Raw genomic sequence first — 21,088 nt, 5'->3', positions numbered from 1 at the left:
TTTGTGGACCCGTGGCATGGACCGGCGCTGTTCCTCTGGGGGAAGGTCTTGCTGTGTTTTTGCCATTTGCCTGGACCATGATAGGAAAGTGGTCGTAGGACTACACAGCAGTCAGAGTTCATGGCAAGGTGGAGCAGAGTGCGGGCACCCACGCTCATTGCCGTCAACTAGAGTCCCAGCTCCTTTGCCTGGAAACAGTGAAGCATATTGATGCCACCCATTCTTTTTGTAGCTCAGGGGATCCTCAGACCACCCTATCCACTCCTGAGTCCATCCCGCCTACCCACCTGAGCACGCTTAAGCCAGGCATGACCCTGGTGGTGGCAGACTTCTAAAACTTGAGATTTGCACTCTGCTGTGTATAATACCTTCCAGTAGTCTCTGTAAACAGGGCTCCTTTCCTGCCGCAGTACCCACAGTTGTTTCTCTCTCCCAAATCAGCTGTCTGCACCTCCGACCTTCCAAACGTTGGAAGTCTACTTATAGACTTGCAGTTTTGTTCTCTCAGTCCTCAGATTGATTTCTTGGGTGTTAAGAATGAATTGATAGTTATCTAGCTGTGTTTGAGGGACAAGGCAATCTTAGGGTCCCCCTACTCTTCCTCCATCTTAACTCCTCTCCTTATGCTATATAGAGTAATCTTTGAGTGTTTTATTAACAGATATTTGATGATCTGTATTGAATAACACTGTATTGAAATACAGATCATTTGATGATCTGTATTGAATACACTTCCATGTATTTAAAATATTAAACTTTTATTTATTTATTTATTTTTTAAAAAAGATTTTATTTATTTATTTAACAGAGATAGAGACAGCCAGTGAGAGAGGAACACAAGCAGGGGGAGTGGGAGAGGAAGAAGCAGGCTCCCAGTGGAGGAGCCTGATGTAGGGCTCGATCCCATAAAGCCGGGATCACGCCCTGAGCCGAAGGCAGACTCTTAACGACTGGGCCACCCAGGCGCCCCTAAAATATTATACTTTTAAATGTCCGTAAATTTTTGTTATTGGCAAACATTCTCTGAGATAAAAATAAACGATTAAGAGGTGGTAAATACACTAAAAATGTCCTAGAAGTTGGGATTAGACTCCACCTGACCTTGAGAACACTTCCTGAGCCACCCTGCTGTAGATCACTTGACTTATTTCCTCATCTGTTAAATGGGTACAATGCCTCCCTCAGTGATGCACAAGAATTACTGAAGTCCTCTGAAATCATTAAATGCTGGGGAAATGCCAAGTACTGTGTATAACGAAGGAAAAACCTAAACACAAGCACGATAACTAACTGAAAATGCAAAATACAAGCATCTATCTGTTAACCAAACAAAAATAATAATTTAGCGAGAAATTTATAAAAAACAGAATGGAAGAAATGGTGGGCATGATGCATCCTGATCCCCCCGCTGCCCTGCTGAAGATATTCAGTGTAAGCTTTCATTCTTCATACACAGTCAGGCTAAATATTTATAGCATAATTAAAAAAGAGGTTGCTGGGGCCAGAAAGACTCCTTGTGGTTCTATTAACTCTTGCTGCACTAAAATACTAAATTATCCTAGATGATAATTCTGTGGTTTAAGGGCTAAAATTTTTCCAAAATACCCAGCTTTCATATATGTAAGATTAGGTCTTGATAGAGAACTGGAATACAATGAGTATGTTTAAAATAACTTGTGAATTCAAATTAGTGAAGAACAAACGTTTTATGACTGTGAACTAACTCGTTAACGATGAAGCTCATTAAAACAAATTAAGTTTGAGAGTTAAGTGCCAGGTAGTGAGTAAAGCCCGAGGTTCCCAGGCTATGAATTTTAGATCTGCTTTGACTCCGTTTGCTCTATTTTTCCAGCAAATGTGCAAGTGTCTGCTCTGTAAGAAGCACGATGCTGCATGCATAGGGAACTGCTGTAGGGTGGCCACTAGCTTACAACAAGACCCAAGATTCTAGCAGTAGAAGCATCCCTAACTGCTAGGAGAGTACAAACACTTGGGCAGACATAGTACGTACAGAAAACCGTATGACCCACACTGATTGCATATTATCTATAATATCATCAACCTTACTGTGGTAGTTTCATGAATAAAGATTATTAAAAGATTTTACTTAAAGATTCTTACACAAATTCTTTGTTGATAGTCAAGCCTAGTTTTTCTTTTCTGTTATGATTTCAGTTTATAAAACAATTAAAATTCCCATTTGCTTTCATTCTTCCTGCATGGGGCTCCTCCTAGCAGGGCCTCCAGTCGCTCCTCAGCTATTTCCAGCTGGTGGAATGGGAGCGTTCCTTTTGTATGAACTTTGTACTTGAGAATATCATCCAGTAAATAAAACTATTTAATGAGGGTGTTTAGCTCTTTCTCTTTTACACACACACACACACACACACACACACACACACACACACTTTAATTAATGGAAAAGAAAATGTAAAAGTATTTGAGGTCACGTAGGCGGAAGAAACTAGAAAAATGAAGCCTGGGATCTCAGGCTCCAGCTCAGTCTAGTCCCCAAGCCTGCTTATCTGATCTTCAGGCTACACACCTGGGGGCGAAGTTCAAATTCTTCTTTGCATATTGGGCATGGCTGCACAGAGTCTCCTTGCAGGATGGATCTTTGTTTCACTTTTTCCCATTCATCTGGGGATAGTGGCGGTGGGGGAGGTTCGAACAGGCCTAGCTTCTGTGCTGAAGTTAAAACAATATGAAATAGAAGTTGCAATATATTTAGAACATAGTACTCATATACAGTTTAATGACATTATTTGGTAAACAAATTTGAAAGCAACACACACCACTTTCTTCCACCATATCTGGAATACTGCTCTTCCATGGTGCATCGAAGTCAATGGTAATAATACCTTCCACTTGTGTTTTATGCTTTTATTTATGAAGAATTCCCTACAGCTATATCATGTTCACAATATTCTCTACAGTAGGCAGGACTGCTATCCAATTTCAGGAAGAAAAGTTGAAGAATACTAGGTTTTCACATGTATTGGCCAAAGGTTCTTACTTTTCACCTAATTTATCTTTCAACCTTCAGTGTTGTCTTCTTCCAGGTTAGTTGTGTGTTGTTTGTTTTTGTTTTGTTTTTTTGCCACTAGTGACCTTCACAGAAAGAGTATCAATCAGGTTCTTCCCTTGCTAAAAATTCTTATGATGTATACTTATTGTCAGGATCAATTCCTTACCTCAGCAATATTTGAGAGCCCACCATGTGTCCCCTCTGGATCAAGCACAGAGCTCACGTCCCAGTGGGGGCTGCTACAGCTGGGGCGCAGTGCTGGCAGGGGCATGAGCACCAACGTCCACCCGCACACCACCCCCAAATGAGGGAATGGGTAAAGTGCCACCCTGTGGGCTCTCTTCAGATAGAAAGTGAAGTGTTACATATACAAAACAAGAACAGGAAGCTGTACCAGGGACATTCAGTGTACAAAAAAGAACTCTTAAAAATCAAAGATCTTATAGTAGAAATGTGAAAGTCCAAAGACTGGAAGAGGAAGTGAAAGCATCTCATAGAAAGTAGGAAGAAGAGATAAAGCAGGAGACAGAAGATAAGAAAACTAAAGGAACAATCTAGGAGGCCTGACATCTGAAAGACAGACATTCCATAGAGAAAACAGATATTCCATAGAGAAAACAGAAAATCAAGAGTAAAGATCTTAAAATAGCCTAAAACATTTCCCAGAAGAGGATGTGAGTTTCTAGTTTGAGAGGCCCCTGGAAGGCCCAGAACGAAGGATTCACACCTGATCCCACCACTGTGAAACGTCACAGCTGTACGGACAAAAAGCAGATCTCAAAGTTTTGTGTCTTTGTGTGTATGAGAGAAAGAGGGAGGGAGAGACGACAGGTCTCAAAAAGGGTCAGGAGTCAGAATTACATCAGACTTGCCTCCAACAACCCAGACACGAGAAGGCAAATTTTTCAAAATTCTGAGAAAGACTCCCATATTGAAATTCTTTATTCGCTGTCAATGGACTGTGAGAGAATAAAGATATCTTTGTGTTTATAAGCTTGTACACTGGTCTCTTATGCACTTTCCCAGGAAGATGCTGGAGGAGCCACTTCTCCCCAGTAAGGGTGTAAACTAAGAAGGAGAAGCTGTGCGATCAGGGAGAGAGGATCCAGTGCAAGAGAACCAAAGGGAGTCAGCCCGCAAGGTGATGCCGAGAAGACATCCCAGGCTGACAGCTTCACACCAGCCCCACAGAGAAGCTGGTCCATATGGATGCAGAGTAATGGAAGGTTTTAGAAGGCATGTCTTCACAAAGATAAAATTAGAAGATCACCCCCTGTATTTTAGTGTATGGACAGAGTATACTTCTGAGATTTGGGGGAATAAATTTGGGGTCTTTCCCTGCCAGTTATTAAGACATATTACAAAACTATGAAGAATTAAAACAGTAAAATCCTGACGTAGAAACGGAAGCCCCTAAATCATACATTTGACTCTTTCTTTCTCCCTGTCTTGTATGAACATGGAAAACTTGGCATAGGCAAAAGGTGGTGCTGCTGGTCCACAAAGAAAAAATAGCTAATGGTTTGAGGGAGGAATCTAATGTCAATTTTTATATCAATTGATTTTGCCAGTACTGTATGCAAAATAAACTGTGATGAGGTCTGAATATGAAAGGTAAAACTGTAAAGGTAAATAAAGAAAATGTGGGAATATCTTTGTGATCTCAGAATGGGTAAGGATTTCTTAATCACCGAAAGCATAAATAATAAAGAGAAAAACTGATGGATTTAACAGTAATCAGAATGAAGTTTTTATTCAATATAAAATAACACATAAAATTAAAAGACGGTGCCAGACTGAGAGACCTTCTCAGCGGCTACATCAACAGGGATTAATATGCTGAGTACATGAAGAATTCCAGAAAACCAGCAAGAAGAGACCCGAGTGCAATGTGATAAATAGATAATGATGAAGAGCGTATGGTCCAACACTTATTGGTAACTAACATGCATCATAGTTAAAAATTTCTTTTTCATAAAGAGCTCCTTTTTAACCTCACTTGTTTTCCAAATTGGGAAGTCCTTCCTGATGTCTAATTTTATTTATTTTTATTTTTTTATTTTTTTTTTAAAGATTTTATTTATTTATTTGACAGAGATAGAGACAGACAGCCAGCGAGAGAGGGAATAGAAGCAGGGGGAGCAGGAGAGGAAGAAGCAGGCTCACAGCGGAGGAGCCTGATGTGGGGCTCGATCCCAGAACGCTGGGATCACGCCCTGAGCCAAAGGCAGATGCTTAACCATTGTGCCACCCAGGCGCCCCNCCTGATGTCTAATTTAAACCTCTCCTGCTAAACTGACTATGATGGTCATCTAGTTGGTCATCTCCATAAATTATAAATGCACAGGATACTCACTACATGACTGTATGACATCCTTCCAAGCCTCTGCACGTTCTTGAGCTATGCCATTTCCCAGAGTGCAAGTGGCACTGTCTGCAGTGCAGCGGGAAGTAATGAGTCTCCACTGGCCTTGCCGTAGCAGCAGGCTCTCTACACCGTGCAGCTGCGGCCTGCAGGCCTCCCCGCGCCTCCTCCATCCACTGCACTTGCGCAAGGGCACAACGCCCCCAGACAAACCTAGTTTCCATGCCCAGCATCATTTAAAAATCTTTTCTATTTCTGAATTTACAGTTTAAAATAATTTGAGACTTGCAAAAGGTTGTAAAGTCAGTATAAAGAATCCTCATGTGCCTTTTACCCAGTTTTTCCAAATGTTAATATTTTCATAACCCTAGTTCAATGATCAAAACGAGGAAATTAACATTGATCTAACACTGCCAATTAATCTGTATTCCTTACTGGATTTCGTTCTTGTCTCACTGAAGTCCTTTTTTGGGACTCAGATTACACATAGCACTCAGTTGTCATGTCCCCTTCGTCTCTTGTATCTGGGACAGTTTCTCTGTCTTCACTTGCTTTTCTTGACACTTTTGAAGAGTACTGGCCAGGAAGTGTGTAGAGCGTCCGTCAGTTTGGGTGGCTGTGATGTTCCTCGTGATTAAATTCAGATATGCATTTTGGCAAGAATACCCTGGAAGGGATGCTGCATGTTTCTCAGAGCATGGGGTGGGGGGCATGTCAGCGTGTATCCCTTTGGTGATGGCACGTGGGTCACGTGGTCAGGGTGCTGCTGGCACAGTGTCACCAATATGAGGCTGCTGTGCTTCCGCCGTGGCGCATGGGTGCACCGAGACGCTGCGTCCACATCCTGCGTCTTGGCTTCCACTGATGCTTGATCTTACCGTGCTGTTGGCTGGATGGTGATTTTCTATTTCTGGCCCCTGTCTATATATGTATTAGTTGTCATTCTACTGTAAGAAAGAGCTTTTTCTTTTCCATTATTAATTGATTGATTTCCATCCATGTGGATTAGTGGATATTAATTGTATTCTATTTTTATTTATCCTACGTAGTACTGTCTTTATTTTCTTGCTCATATTGTCCCCATCATCATTTTCAAACTTTACTACATACATTCTTTCTGTAAGATTATAAATTAGAACCATTTCTGTTCCAGAAAAAATTATACTATTAATCTCAACTAGATTCCTTAGCTCTAATGAGCCAAAATATGAATGACAAGATTAACTTACCTAAAGTTAATGGTGGTGGTTTTGGATCAAGAACATATTCTTTTTCTGGATCTTCCACTTTAGGGCCTTGTATAGTTTTTTTAAGTCCAGTATCTATTGTTGCTTTTGTATCTCTTTTCAGAGATTTGGATCTGTTCTCTCTCTTTTGTACCTTTGTCTTGGCATGATCTGCTACTGAAAGATTTCGAAGTTGAGGGTCATGTAAGATGTGATCTTGTAAAGCAACTGCAGTGACTGCTAAGTTACCTTGTTTCAATGAACGGCCCTAAAAGTAGGAAAAAAGCCTCATATGTGGAACATTATATATCATTTGGACGAAAACTTAGGCTTTAAAACTCAATCTGGGTGGCATACTAGACCAACTTTAATAGTGAAGAATGCTTGACCCACGTTACATAAGTGTGGGAAAGCCCAGTCTCATCATTTATGTTGGTGACATAGTAACATCTTTTCATTTAATTACTAAGGTCTTAAATATAATATGAATTAATTCATTATGACCTATAAAAGCTGTACATGCCTGAACACATTCTGTTTCATTACAATTAAATTAGATTCGAGGCGAAATCTTGCTTCTGTAATATGAAAGGGAGGGAATCTTGCATTTAAGTATGTGCTTTTTTGGCGAAAACTTAAGGAATAAAACTGCTGGGCACCTATGACCTGCTTGCAGTCAGTACTATGGTGGATAGTTCCTCATTGGAGTGAGGTTTGCAACTTTATTTTTATACTTTCAAACAGCTGAATTAAAATATAGTCAGGAGTAAAACAGTGTTTTATTTTATTTAAAAAATTTTTTTGAATTTAAATTCAATTAATTAGCCCATTATGTATTACTAGTTTCAGAGGTAGAGGTCAGTGATTCTCAGTCTTATAGAAAACCCAGTGCTTATTCCATCATGTGCCCTCGTTAATGTCCATCACCAGGTTACCCCATCCCCCCACCCCCTTCCCCACCAGCAGCCCTGTTTATTTCCTACGATTAAGAGTCTCTTATGGGTTATCTCCCTCTCTGATTTCATTGTTTTATTTTTCCCTCCCTTCCTCTTTGATCCTGTCTTGTTTCTTCAATTCCACATATGAGTGAAATCATATGATAACTGTCTTTCTCTGACTGACTTATTTCGCTTAGCATAATACCCTCTAGTTCCGTCCATGTCATTGCAGATGGCAAGATTTGATTTAAAACAGTGTTTTTTTTTAAGAACAGGATTCTGTACCTTGTTTTTTGACATGCTGAGTCAGGCAAACTTGCTGCTTGGCTGTATCAAGTTATATCATCATATCACATTCCTTTAATTCTTCCACTGTAAAAACATAATCAACAGAAAGTCCAAGTTTAGAGTGTATGTAAACATCTCTTAGTCTACAGGGAAGGTATGTTTGAGAGTCTGATTGCTATGGAAATGCCTACCAGAGCACAGCACTAAGCTACGCACTGTGATTCTGGTGGGATTCAAGCCAGTCATGACTGGTGGGGCCCTGTCCTCAAATCTCCAGCTAGCTGGAGGGAACATATGAATTTGAATGAGAACATTTCATTGATCTATATAATATGTAAGTACAACAAAATTTGAAACTGAAAAGATCAGAGAACAGTGAAATACCTCTTTTCTTTTTTTTAAGATTTTATTTATTAGAGAGCACACAGAGGGAGAAGCAGACCCCCGCCGAGCAGGGAGCCCGTCGCGGGGCTCTATCCCAGGACCCTGAGATCATGACCTGAGCCAAAGGCAGACGCTTCGCCGACTGAGCCAGCTGGGCAGCCCCGTAAGTGAAATACCTCTAAAGAGAGAACATTTAAACTGAGGTTTGCAGGACAGATAAGAGGAAAGTGAACACACTACACTACAGGTACCACAGGAGCAAAGGCACTCAGGATCTCGGCACTGGTTATTGTTTGGGGGAAAAGGGAACAATGAATATACTGGGATGCACGGGGAGTAACTGGCTGCCTGCAGTCTGTCTGGAACATGGACAGAATATGGGGGGCAAACCTGGCTTCCAGTCTTGCTGTAGCTGTGGGCTGGGTGATATGCTGACTGTCTGACTTCCAGTTGCCTCACCTTGAAACAGGTGTAATAATACACTCCTTGCAGGGTTATGTTTAGGATTAAATGAGACCACCTTTGGAGAGTATCTGAATGGGCCTTTTCATGCAGAAGATACTCTGTAAATGGTTATTTTGCTCTAATTCCCTTTGAAACCGGGGGAAGAATTTGAATCGGTCGTTTTAATTTTTAGGCAAAGGTATAGCTCCTCAAGACAAGAGTCCAAAATACACAGAATGGGGGGAAAACGGTAAACTAATCTAGGAAATGAGGCCTACTTTTAAGAGTAGCAAGGAATTACTCCAAACTATGTATCTAAGATCAACACCTGCCTTAAATTAGTGCAGAGGGTAGAAGTGGGGTTTGTGGAAACAGAGCTGTGAGGTCTCCAGGGCTCAGTGGCTGTGAAGCTGCTTTAGAAACTACATGGTGTTCACTGCGGCCTCCCCCGCTCGCTTTCAATTCTGGCCTTGAGATGCACGAAGGAACTTTCTGTCTAGTGTTGCATCAGGACTGTGTAGACTGCAGAAATGGTACAAGGTATTTAAAATGCTGTGGATCCCTTCCAGAATCTTCTACTTTCGAAATGCCTATCCCCTGGCAGAACAGAATTTACATCACACTGAAACTCTTTAATAGTCGCAGCCAGCTGTCTACACTCCACAGTTTCACCTCGAGTATCTGTACTGTGAGCTTTTGAAAACTCTGCCCTTTCTACGTCCTGTAGTGTCATCGCAGTTCAGGGTTGGGACCCATCAGATATTTTGTCCAACTCCAGAGATGAGTGACTCCTTCAGGATTACATAATTGGCCTGCAGGAGTGGTGGGTTAGAAACTTAATCCTTGTCCAGTTTGAAGAGCCAACATGAATGGGAATATTCTTTCTTGGATAACTGCATTACTAACAACTAGTTAACAGTGTTAGGGCTTGGTAACAACACTGCCCATCCTGGAGCCCAAGTCCTTAGCTGCCGCTCCGTCGCAGGGGCCGTGTGCTAATGAGAAGCACGCACAGGACAGCGGGACACCTGCCGGCTATCCCGGGTGACCCGTGGGCTCCCTGTCTGTACGTCTGGACGAGCCGGCCCCGAGCGGGTAGTGCCTCCGGGTTCCGACGCTTTCTGGGGCCCCCCCCGCCGTACCTTTGGGCTCGGCTCCCTCCCAGTGACGGGCGGCGTCACCGCGTCCAGACACCGTCCCCGCTTTGGGACCCTTCCGAGAGCGGCCAAGATAAAGCCGGCGGTGCTGGGTACCGAGGACCTGGGCTGCCCGGCAAGGTCCCCGCGGCCCCTCCCGCCCCGCTAGCTCCCGCCGCACCTGCTCCCGGCACCGACCCCGTCCCCGGCCTCCGCGCCGCTCGCCGTTGCCCAGCAACCCGGCGCGCATGCTCAACGGCCCCGCCCCGCCCCGCGCAAGGCGCCAAGTTCGGGGCCGCAGCGCGCGTGCTCTGCGGCGCGGACCCGCGCACGCCCATACTGCGCATGCTCGGCGGCTCTGCCCTGCGCNCGCTCGCCGTTGCCCAGCAACCCGGCGCGCATGCTCAACGGCCCCGCCCCGCCCCGCGCAAGGCGCCAAGTTTGGGGCCGCAGCGCGCGTGCTCTGCGGCGCGGCCCCGCGCACGCCCATACTGCGCATGCTCGGCGGCTCTGCCCTGCGCACTCAGCCGAACTGTCCGTCGCCGGCTCGTCTCCCCCGCAGGGAGCACGCTCGCCGGCCCCCGCCTCGCGCGCGGCCACGTGGCGCACGCGCGCGGTGTGCTCGTCCGCGCCCTGGGTGGACTCCCTGAGCTGCGGACGCCTGGGGGGTTCGGCACGTTTGACTGGCTCTCAGCCATCTTTGCTCAGATGTCTCTTCCATGCGCCGACTTACATCTGTGTCCGTTCTTTATAGGTGTGCACCTGTCAGCTCACCGATGCTCAGTTCATTCTTAGTTCGTCTCCCCCTGCTTTCGGGTGACCTGTGTCGCCGTGCCTTCCAGCGCCGGTCCTGCGGGGGGTCTCCTCCTGCAGGTGCACTGCCCGCACCCGCTGTCATTCCTGGATGCTTCTCTGGATTCTCTGTGTTCTACTTCTTTAGGTGCCGGGCCATTTTGGAGTGGACGCCGGGCGCGAATTTTATATTATTGGGTGCTGCCTTTTTCATGCTCATTGGAGTGACTTTGAGTTACCTGGGAGCCGTGGGTTGACTCTCTCGAGTGCCCCGGGGTCCCCACGACCTGAGCAAACCCCGGGCGCTTTCCCGGGGACCGGGCTTGAGCTCGGACTGGTGCTCTGTCCCCCACTCCCTGGCAGCCAGCAGAACCTGGCTGGAGACCCCGGGCTCTTCCTCCAGGGCCTCGCCTCTGACGCCCTGTGGGGCCTCCTGCAGGTTTTAATTCTGTGTCCGCAGATCCACTGTTGGCCCTGTTCTGCTTGTGGCCTCTTCCTTGCTCACTTGGTTTCCCTTTGCTTAAGGAGAAAAGTCACGTGCCCCAGAATCATTGTTTCATACATTTTGTCTGATTTTTTAGTTTTTTGAGGTAAGAGCTTAAATCTGGTTCCTAAAACTCCCATCATGGCCAGAAGCAGAAATCAGTAGAAGTTTGTCTTTTTTTTTTTTTTTAATGACAGTGACTCGGTTGTGTTATTTAAACTTATGTTTGGACTTTTATTGAAATAAAGTTAAGCTGAGACTATAAATAAAACATAAAAATGCAAATCGTCCCCCCCCCCCTTTTAGACCTCTGAAAGCAGGTCTAAAGAAGTTACCAAGTTGATTAGGAATTGATCGTTGGTCATTAAAAGACCTAAAAGTTAAAACGTTTGAGGTGACTTTGGAATAAATAGTATTCTGTGAAACAAGGGAATTTGAAGCTGTACTTCAGATAATTGTTTCCTTAGTGGAATTAAATTTTCTAAGCTGGCCACTCCTGTCTGGAAATTTTTAAAAAACAGACTAAAAACAAAATTTTTTGATAAGCCAAATTAAATTCATAATTAAGTTAGTTTTAAGTTGCTTAAACTTTCCAAACAAATATTGTAATCTTGATTTATGTTTCAGTGGTGATGGGTCTAGAACAGAAGTAGGGGGTCTCTCTGTGGTCCTGAGAGTTTTTCATTCTGTGACTGAGTGTTAGGACTGTGCAGAGGACAGGGCGGGAAAGTTTTGGGTTTAGATAGGTAGACTAAATCCAGACCTAAACTGACTTTTTAGGGGTCTGAATTTGGCAAGTTACTTCATTTCCCGAACTATGGGTCCCTTATATGTAAAGGGGACATTTGCTACTTCTCTCATCAGCATCTGCCAGCCCTTCAGCAACAACCCTGGGGATTCGTCAGTCCTAGGATGCAACATATGACCAGCCTGAGCTAGTCAGAAAATCAGTGTCTTGGCCACAGTGACGTAGCTGGGATGTGCATATGACCTAGCTTGGCCAGTCAGGTGGACTCAGTATTTTTGTGGGAGCTGCTGGAAAATTCTTTTAATTCTTTCTACTGACGTAGAAACAAGAGAAGACGTGAAACTGTAGCTGTGCCAGCTCTTATGTCAGGAGAGCTTGTGCTGTGGGGCCGTCCCGTGAACCTCAGAAGGGGATCACACAGGAAACCGCACTGATTGGGACAGGGTCCAAGCCCTGGCGACATAGCTGAAGCCGCGAAGCCAGCCCTTCTCTGTTTTTTACTTACCTGAGTGAATAGGTTTCCTGTATGCTTCAGCCAGTTTGGGTCTGTTTTCTGTCACTTGTAACAGGAATAATCTTAAATGGGTGTACTGTTAACCACCTTATACCTGTGGTTGGATTAAAAAGTGTCTTATGTCCATGAAGTGCTTAGTACGGTGCCTGTTACTCTCTGTATCCATTTTAAGGTATCTTTGTTGAACTCCATAAAGTCCTAAGAAAAATCCCCATTAAAAAATTTCCCCCTGCATCCAAGTGTTTAACAAACAACAATTTTACTACCAGCTTTTTTTCTATCCAAAAGAAATGTTTTTTCTTGTTAGCTACACAGAATATTTCTTTGCAGGCTCTTGCTTGGAAATTTAACCTTGTAATTCTTACTTTGTAATTCTTGACAAAATCATAGCTGACATGGTTGATGTCTGAAGAAGATGTGGTGGGGAGCATGTCCCTTATCCTTCCTCCAGGCAGTGTGTTCTGTTTTTGGTCTCACTCCCAAAAAGTGCTCTTGATGATTTATATTTTAATGTTACGGCATTAGTTTTTGTTTGTCTAAAGATGGGCCTAAGATACTGCACATAGGTAGAATATGTTTGCATTTTCTAAGAGCCTTGTGGGGTCCCTTCTCCGTGGTGCTGTTCAGTGTGCTTTGCAAAAGCACTCACATGACTAATTTATTTTAGAGTTTCGAAACACGAATTGAATGTCCTGGGAATGATCTGAAGAGAAAGGACTGAAGAAGACAAGACCGTTCGTTGTGTACATACATGACCAGAGGTGTGTGGTTGCCCTGCTCAGTCACACACAGAAGGGAGGGGATGTGCCTGGAATGAACGGGCTGGGCACCTGTGCTCTGATGCCTAAGCACTCAGCTGTCGTGCATGGCACCATATTAAAGAGACGCGTGTGTAAACATCGTGATCAGAAAGGTGGTGGGGGCGCCTGGGTGGCACAGCGGTTAAGCGTCTGCCTTCGGCTCAGGGCGTGATCCCGGCGTTGTGGGATCGAGCCCCACATCAGGCTCTTCCAATATGAGCCTGCTTCTTCCTCTCTCACTCCCCCTGCTTGTGTTCCCTCTCTCGCTAGCTGTCTTTATCTCTGTCGAATAAATAAAAATAAAATCTTTAAAAAAAAAAAAAAAGAAAAAAGAAAGGTGGTGATGCCTGCGTGTCTCAGAGAAGAGGGTCCAAGGCTGGGAAGGCCTGGCTGTTTAAGTGGGTAACATTCATATGGAGGGGAATCTTATACTGTCTCTTGCCTGCGTAGAGGCAAAGCAGAGAAAGTGTCCAAATTCTAGAATGGCAGCTGGAGTTAGCTGGTTGAAGATGACGTTTTTCCATGATGACCAGAGACAAGTCACGGACAGTAATGCTGGGAATGTATGGATCTTTAGTCCGCCTGCCCACAGGGTTTGCACGTGCCCCTCTGCATGGTCCCCACTAGACACCTACGTGGGTCAGAATGGTTCTGTTGGTTCAACATCCTCCTCCTCTCCTATTTAATAGTTCAGGGCTCTTACGTTTCTTCTTTGTAATCCTGCCCAGTGCATATTCTCTTCCTGCCTCTCTTAACACAGTCCTTGACACTGAGAATAAATGTAAGGAGCACAAGTCAGAGGCACAGAGTCCATCTTCTTCCTTAATATAGCTTTCAAGTTTAATTGTCACTGAAAACGCATTTCCTTCAATTTATTTCTCTTAATCTTTAGTATTGCCTTTAATTTTATACTAACACAGATTTATTATTGATTTCTATTCCTAAACTTGCTTCTACCCTAGTGCTTCCTTCCCCTCCCCCCAAATAAGTCCTTTTCTTTATTTTGCGACACATGAGATCCAGCAGTTTTGGAAGAAATCTGCAGTCTCTCTTCCTCCCACAGCAGCGGTCACTGTAGAAACTCAGGTATACTGGTAGGAGTTCCTAAAATATTTTCTTTGCTAGAGATTATACTAGATTTTTTTTTCATTTTTAATAAAGAAAGAAAAAGAGCTTAGAATGAATTATTTTAACTCCTCTGGCAAAATGCATACATATATATATTTTTAATGTCTAACAAGAGGTATGATTACATCATTCCTGTTCACATTACAATAGTGGTAAAGTAACACTGATGAAAATATCTAGTGCACTGGAGAAATGAGGAGAAATCATCTTATTTCAGTTCTTTGTCTATAAAGTCATGGGTATAACAAAAGAGCTCTCTTAAAAACTTGTTTTCTGAATAGAAAATGGAGCATATTCATTCTTTGTTGTTGAATCTCATATAGTTAGAAGCAATTTATCACTTTGGTAAAGAACAGTGTCCTGTTATGATCTAAAAACTAACATGATAAAGATATTCATGCTAAAAATGCTGTGCTCACCATGTACCAGACGTTTAAAAAAATCTTGTCAAAAGCAATTAGTACATATTCATTGTATCAAAGGAGTTTGATTGGGTAATGTGAACCTATTTCAGACATTGGTAATTTTTCTGCCCTAGCTGAAAGTTTTAGGAGGTATGTAAAAGCATCACAAAGGCCAGGCTACTAGTACCGTCTCTACAATAACCTGGGACATCAGCATATGCTGGTTGCCAACCACGGCAGCTAAAGCACCGTTTCTCGGAACCTGAACTGGTTTATGCGCTGATATGTTTCATAGAGAGGGAGCTGTTTCCTGATTAAATCAAGGTAGGTTTTTTAATTAGTAGTTTTTATTTAAAAACATTTACTGATAAATTAAGCAGATATACAGAGAATTCCCCTTTCATAAGGTCAGCATTTCCCTAATACCACCACCAGCTAAAGATATAAGACTACAAAACAGTATCCTCAGGAACATAGATCCAAATTCTTTAATAAAATATTGCAAATAGAATTCAGCAATGTATAAAAAGAATTACATACCATGACCAAGTGGGACTTATCCTAAGTATACAAGACTTATTTAATATTCAGAAATCAATTAATGTAATTCATAACATCAATAAGCTAAAGAAGAAAGCTCACATGACCATATCAGTAGATGCAGAAAAGGTATTTGAGAAAATTCAATACTCATTCTCAATAAAAACTCTCAGCACATAAGAAATAGAGGGGAACTCCTTCAACTTAGAAAGAACACTACAAAAACACTACAGTTTACATCATGCTTAATGGTGAAACTCTAGATGCTTTACTCCTCTGACAAGGCAAGAACGTCTGTTCTTACCACCTATTCAAACTCATATCAAAAGTCCTAGCTAATGCAATATGACAAGAAAAGGAAATTAAAGTATGCAGATTGGGAAGGAAGAAATAAAACTATCTTTGTTGACAGATGACATGATCATGTAGAAAACCCCAAAGAATTGGCAAAAAACCCCCACAAAAACCCAGAACCAAAACACCAAAAAAAACCCTTTGGGGGTGCCTGGGTGGCACAGCGGTTAAGCGTCTGCCTTTGGCTCAGGGCGTGATCCCGGTGCTATGGGATCGAGTCGCACATCAGGCTCCTCTGCTGTGAGCCTGCTTCTTCCTCTCCCACTCCCCTTGCTTGTGTTCCCTCTCTCGCTGGCTGTCTCTCTGTCAAATAAATAAATAAAATCTTTAAAAAAAAAACAACCCTTTGAACTAATAAACAATTATAACAAGGTCCCAGGATACAAAAGCCAACCACTTTCCTATAGATCGGCAATGAACAAGAAGGATTTGAAATTAAAAGCAGAATACCATTTATATTAGCACCAAAAAATGAAATACTTAGGTATAAATCTAATAAAATACGTACAAGATCTCTATGAGGTAAACCACAAAGCTGATGGAAGAAATCAAAGATGATCTAAGTAAATGAAGAGATATTCCATGTCCCTGAAGAGGAAGACTCACACTCACTCTGTATAAGATGTTGGTCCTTCCCAACTTTATCTATGAGTTCAGCACAACCAGCAAGTTATTTTGTGGAGATTAGCAAACTGATTCTACAGTTTATTTGTCCTTTGTTTCTTTAAAAAAAAATCTCCCCCTCTTTTCCTGCCTTCTGTGATTTTAACTGAGCAGTTATATGATTTCATTTTCTCCTCTTTCTTAGTATATCATTTATACTTTTTTATTTTTATTTTTAAAAAAGATTTTATTTTTGAGCAATCTCTACACCTAACATGGGGCTTGAACTCAACAACCCCAAGTTCAAGAGTTGCATACTCTACTGACTGAGCCAGCCAGGTACCCCAATTATACTTCTTTTAAAAATTATTTTAGTGATTGTTTGAGAGTTTACCATTACATTTACAGCTAACCTGGATCCAATTTCCAATAACCCAGTACTGCTTCATGAGTAGTGCAGGGACCTTATAAAAATATTCCTAACTTCTGCCTCCCATCCCTTGTCATTTTGCTATCGTTCATTTCACTTATCCATAAGCTTTAATCACTCAATATATTGCTCCTTTTCATTATATTGAACAATAATTTCATTCATTTAGCATAATATTTCAAGCTCCATCCATGTTATGTGTATCGGTACCTCAATCCTTTTTATAGCTGAATAATATTCTCTTATATGCATATAGCACAGTTTGTGCATTCATCTGCTGGTAGGCATTTGGGTGGTTTCCCACTTTTTGGCTAGTATCAGTAGCACTACTGTGTACATGTATTTGTGTATATACCTAGGAGTGAAATTGCTGGGTCATATGGTAATTCTGAGTGAACTGCCAAACTGGTGTTTTTTGTTTTTTGGTTTTTTTTTTTTTTTTTTTTTTTTTTTTTTTTTTTTTTAGTGTTTGCACCGTTTTATGTTCCCTCCAGCATCATATGAGGGTTCCAGTTTCTTCACATCCTCTTCAATATTGGTGTTTTCCAGGTTTTTTTTTTTTCATTATAGCCATCCTGCTAGTGTGGTTTTTATTTGCATTTTCCTGATGATTAGTGATGTTGAGCATCTTTCAGTGTGCTTTTTGGCCATTTGTATATCTATCTTCTTTGGAGAGATGTTTATTCAAGTCCTTCGTCCATTTTATAATTGGCTTATTTGTCTTTTTGTTGTTGAGTTTTAGGAGTTCTTTGTGTATTTTGGATATAAAACCTTTATCATATTTGTGATTTGCAAATATTTTCTCTCATTCTGTGGGATGTCTTTTCACTCTCTTGATAGTCTTCTTTGATCCATAGAAGTTTTTAATTTCAATGGTGTCCAATTTATCTGTTTTCTTTTGTTGCCTATGTTCTTGGTGTCATATTTGGGAAATCATTGCCAAACCCAGTGTCATGAAGATTTTCCTCTATGTTTTCTTCTACAAGTCTTATAGTTTTAGCTCTTACAATTAAGTCTTTGATCCATTTGAGGTTAACTTTTATATATGATGTAAGGCAAGGGTCCAACGTCATTCATTTGTGGATATCTATTTTTCCTAACACAATTTTTTGAAGACTGTTCCTTCTGCATTAAATGGTCTTGGCACTTCTATCAAAAATCAATTAAACATAGATGTGAAAGTTTCGTCTGGGCTTTCAATTCTATCCATTGATCTGTGTGTCTGTCCTTAAGCTTGTGCCATACTGTTTTGATACTGTAGCTTTGTAATAAGTTTTGAAATTGGGAAGTGTGAGATCTCCAACTTTGCTTTTCTTTTTCAAGATTGTTTCAGCTATTCTGGTTTCCTAGAAATTCCATATGCATTTTAGAATGTATTTTTCTGTTTCTGCAAAAATGTTATTGGGATTTTGATAGGGGATTCATCACACTGAGTCTGTGTATCTCTTTTTTTTATTTTAATGTTTTTTTATTATATTATGTTAGTCACCATGCAGTACATCCCCGGTTTCCGATGTAAAGTTCGATGATTCATTAGTTGCGTATAACACCCAGTGCACCATGCAATACGTGCCCTCCTTACTACCCATCACCAGCCTATCCCATTCCCCCACTCCCGTCTCCTCTGAAGCCCTCAGTTTGTTTCTCATAGTCCATAGTCTGTCATGCTTCATTCCCCCTTCTGATTACCCCCCTTCTTTATCCGTTTCTTCCCCTACCGATCTTCCTAGTTCTTATATTCCATAGATGAGAGAAATCATATGATAATTGTCTTTCTCTGCTTGATTTATTTCACTTAGCATTATCTCCTCCAGTGCCGTCCATGTTGCAGCAAATGTTGAGAACTCATTCTTTCTGATAGCTGAGTAATATTCCATTGTATATATGGACCACAACTTCTTTTTTTTTTAATTATATTATGTTAATCACCATACAGTACATCCCCGGATTCTGATGTAAAGTTTGATGCTTCATTAGTGGACCACAACTTCTTAATCCAGTCATCTGTTGAAGGGCATCTCGGCTCCTTCCATGATTTAGCTGTTGTGGACAATGCTGCTATGAACATTAGGGTGCATATGGCCTTTCTCGTCACTACGTCTGTATCTTTGGGTGAGGTGAGAATATGAAAGCGTGAGATGAGAATATAAAAGGATGAGGTGAGAATATAAAAACTGCATCTCTTGAGGTAGTACTTAATAGTACTAAATCTTCCAGTAGTACTAAACCTTAGTAGTACTCTCATTTTAATAGTACTAAACCTTCCAATCCTTGAACACAGGATATCTTTCCATTTCTTTAGGTCTTTTAAAATTTCCTTCAGCAACATTTTGTAGTTTTCAGTATATAAGTCTTGCACTTCCTTGGTTAAATTTTTTCCTAAATATTTTGTTCTTTTTGATGTTATTGTAAATGGAATTCTTTTCTTTTTTCCTTTTTTTAAAATGTATTATTATGTTCAGTTAGCCAATGTATAGTACATCATTAGCTTTTGATGTAGTGTTCAACAATTCATTAGTTGCGTATAACACCCAGTGCTCATCACAATACGTGCCCTCCTTAATACCTATCACCCAGGTACCCCATTCCCCAACCCCCCTCCCTTCTGTAACCCTCAGTTTGTTTCCCGGAGTCCAGTGTCTCTCATGGTTTGTCTCCCTCTCTGATTTCTTCCCATTCAGATTTCCCTCCCTTCCCCTATGGTCTCTGCACTATTCCTTATGTTCCACATAAGCATTGTGGTCTGAAAATATGCAGGGAATAATCTCAATCTTTTGGTATCAATTGAGACCTGATTTGTGACCCAGTATGTGGTCTATTTTGGAGAAGGTTCCATGTGTACTTGAGAAGAATGAGTATTCTGTTTTAGGATGGACTGTTCTGTATGTATCTACAAAGTCCATCTGGTCCAGTGTGTCATTCAAAGCTCTTGTTTCTTTGCTGATCTTCTGCTTAGATGATCTGTCCATTGCTGTGAGTAGAATGTTGAAGTCTTCTACTATTAATGCACTATTATCAATATGTTTCTTTATTTTGGTTAACAGTTGGCTTATGTAGCTGGCTGCTCCCATGTTGGGGGCATAGATATTTACAATTGTTAGATCTTCTTGTTGGATAGACCCTTTAAGGATGATATAGTGTCCCTCTACATCTCTTACTACAGTCTTTGGTTTAAAATAAAATTTGTCTGATATGAAGATTGTTACCCCAGCTTTCTTTTGAGGTCCATTATTGTGGTAAATGGTTCTCCATTCTCTCACTTTCAATCTGGAGATGTCTCTAGGTTCAAAATGAATCTCTTGTAAACAGCATACGGATGGGTCCTGCTTTTTTATCCAATCTAGAAACCCTGTGTCTTTTGATGGGAGCATTCAGCCCATTTACATTCAGGCTAACTATTGAAAGATAGGAATTTAGTGCCATTGTATTGCCTGCAAAGTCCCTGTTTCTGTAGGTTTTCTCTGTTTCTTTCTGGTCTATGTGGATTTTGGGGTCTCTCTTTGCTTACAGAATCTCCCCCCCTTTTTTAAAATGTTTTTTTATTATATTATGTTAGTCACCATACAGTGCATCTCTGGTTTTTGATGTAAAATTCGATGATTCATTAGTTGCGTATAACACCCAGTGCACCATGCAATACGTGCCCTCCTTACTACCCATCACCAACCTATCCCATTCTACAGAATCCCCTTTAATATTTCTTGCAGGGCTGGCTTAGTGGTCACATATTCTTTCAGTTTCTGCCCTTCCTCGAAGCTCTTTATTGGTCCATCCATTCTGAATGACAACCTTGCTGGATAAAGTATTCCTGGCTTCATGTTCTTCTCATTTAGTACCTAAATATGTCTTGCTAGCACTTTCTCGCTTACCACATTTCTGTGGATAGGTATGATGTTATTCTGATGTTCCTCCCTCCATATGTAAGGAACCTCCTTTCCCTAGCTACTCTCAGGATAATTTCTTTGGCTGTAAAATTTACAAGCTTCACTATTATATGTAGGGGTGTTCATCTATTTTTAGTGATTTTGGGAGGGGTCCTCTCTGCCTCTTAGACTCGAATGCGTGTTTCCTTCCCCAGATTAGGGAAGTTCTCAGTTATAATTTGCTCAAGTATACCTTGTAGCCCTCTCTCTTTCCTCCCCCTTGGGGATTCCAATAGTTCTGACATTGGAATATTTCATGGCATCATTAATCTCTCCAACATGTGCTACTAGCTGCCTATCTCTGTTTTCCTCAACTTCCTTCCTTTCCATCAACTTATCTTCTAGATCACTGATTCTCTCTTCTGCCTCATTTACCCTGGCTGTTAGAGTATCAAGTTTAGAGGGCATCTGATTCATAGCATTTTTTAGTTCGGCCTGATTAAATTAGATCTCATTTCTGCCCTTAGAGATTCTATATTGTCACTAATACTTTTTTCAAGCCTAGCTATTGACTTTATGATTGCTATCCTGAATTCTGTCTCTGACATCTTGCTTATAT

At 41.6% G+C, this 21,088-nt stretch overlaps 1 protein-coding gene across 3 annotated transcripts in view; it reads right to left on the bottom strand.

Annotated features, from left to right (window-relative positions):
• The window catches only part of RNF32 (ring finger protein 32), a 42,337-nt gene extending 32,282 nt beyond the window's left edge, over positions 1 to 10,055 (bottom strand). For 2 of the 3 annotated variants that reach the window (XM_034640065.1, XM_034640051.1), the window contains exons 1-4: positions 9,991 to 10,055; positions 7,843 to 7,929; positions 6,623 to 6,887; positions 2,546 to 2,688 (exon numbers count right to left, since the gene is read on the bottom strand). In XM_034640065.1, coding sequence (XP_034495956.1) covers positions 2,546 to 2,688; positions 6,623 to 6,887; positions 7,843 to 7,857 — 423 coding nt within the window. In that variant the 5' untranslated portion in view covers positions 7,858 to 7,929; positions 9,991 to 10,055. Of the gene's footprint in view, positions 1 to 2,545; positions 2,689 to 6,622; positions 6,888 to 7,842; positions 7,930 to 9,815; positions 9,869 to 9,990 lie in introns of those variants that run through there. The other variant, XM_034640061.1, reaches the window with a different exon arrangement.
• Between the last annotated feature and the right edge of the window lie 11,033 nt (positions 10,056 to 21,088).

Source organism: Ailuropoda melanoleuca, chromosome 1, assembly GCF_002007445.2.
Source record: "Ailuropoda melanoleuca isolate Jingjing chromosome 1, ASM200744v2, whole genome shotgun sequence".
Lineage (NCBI taxonomy): Eukaryota > Metazoa > Chordata > Mammalia > Carnivora > Ursidae > Ailuropoda > Ailuropoda melanoleuca.
Note: the sequence above shows the minus strand (reverse complement) of the source record. Positions and strands in the feature narration are given on the sequence as shown.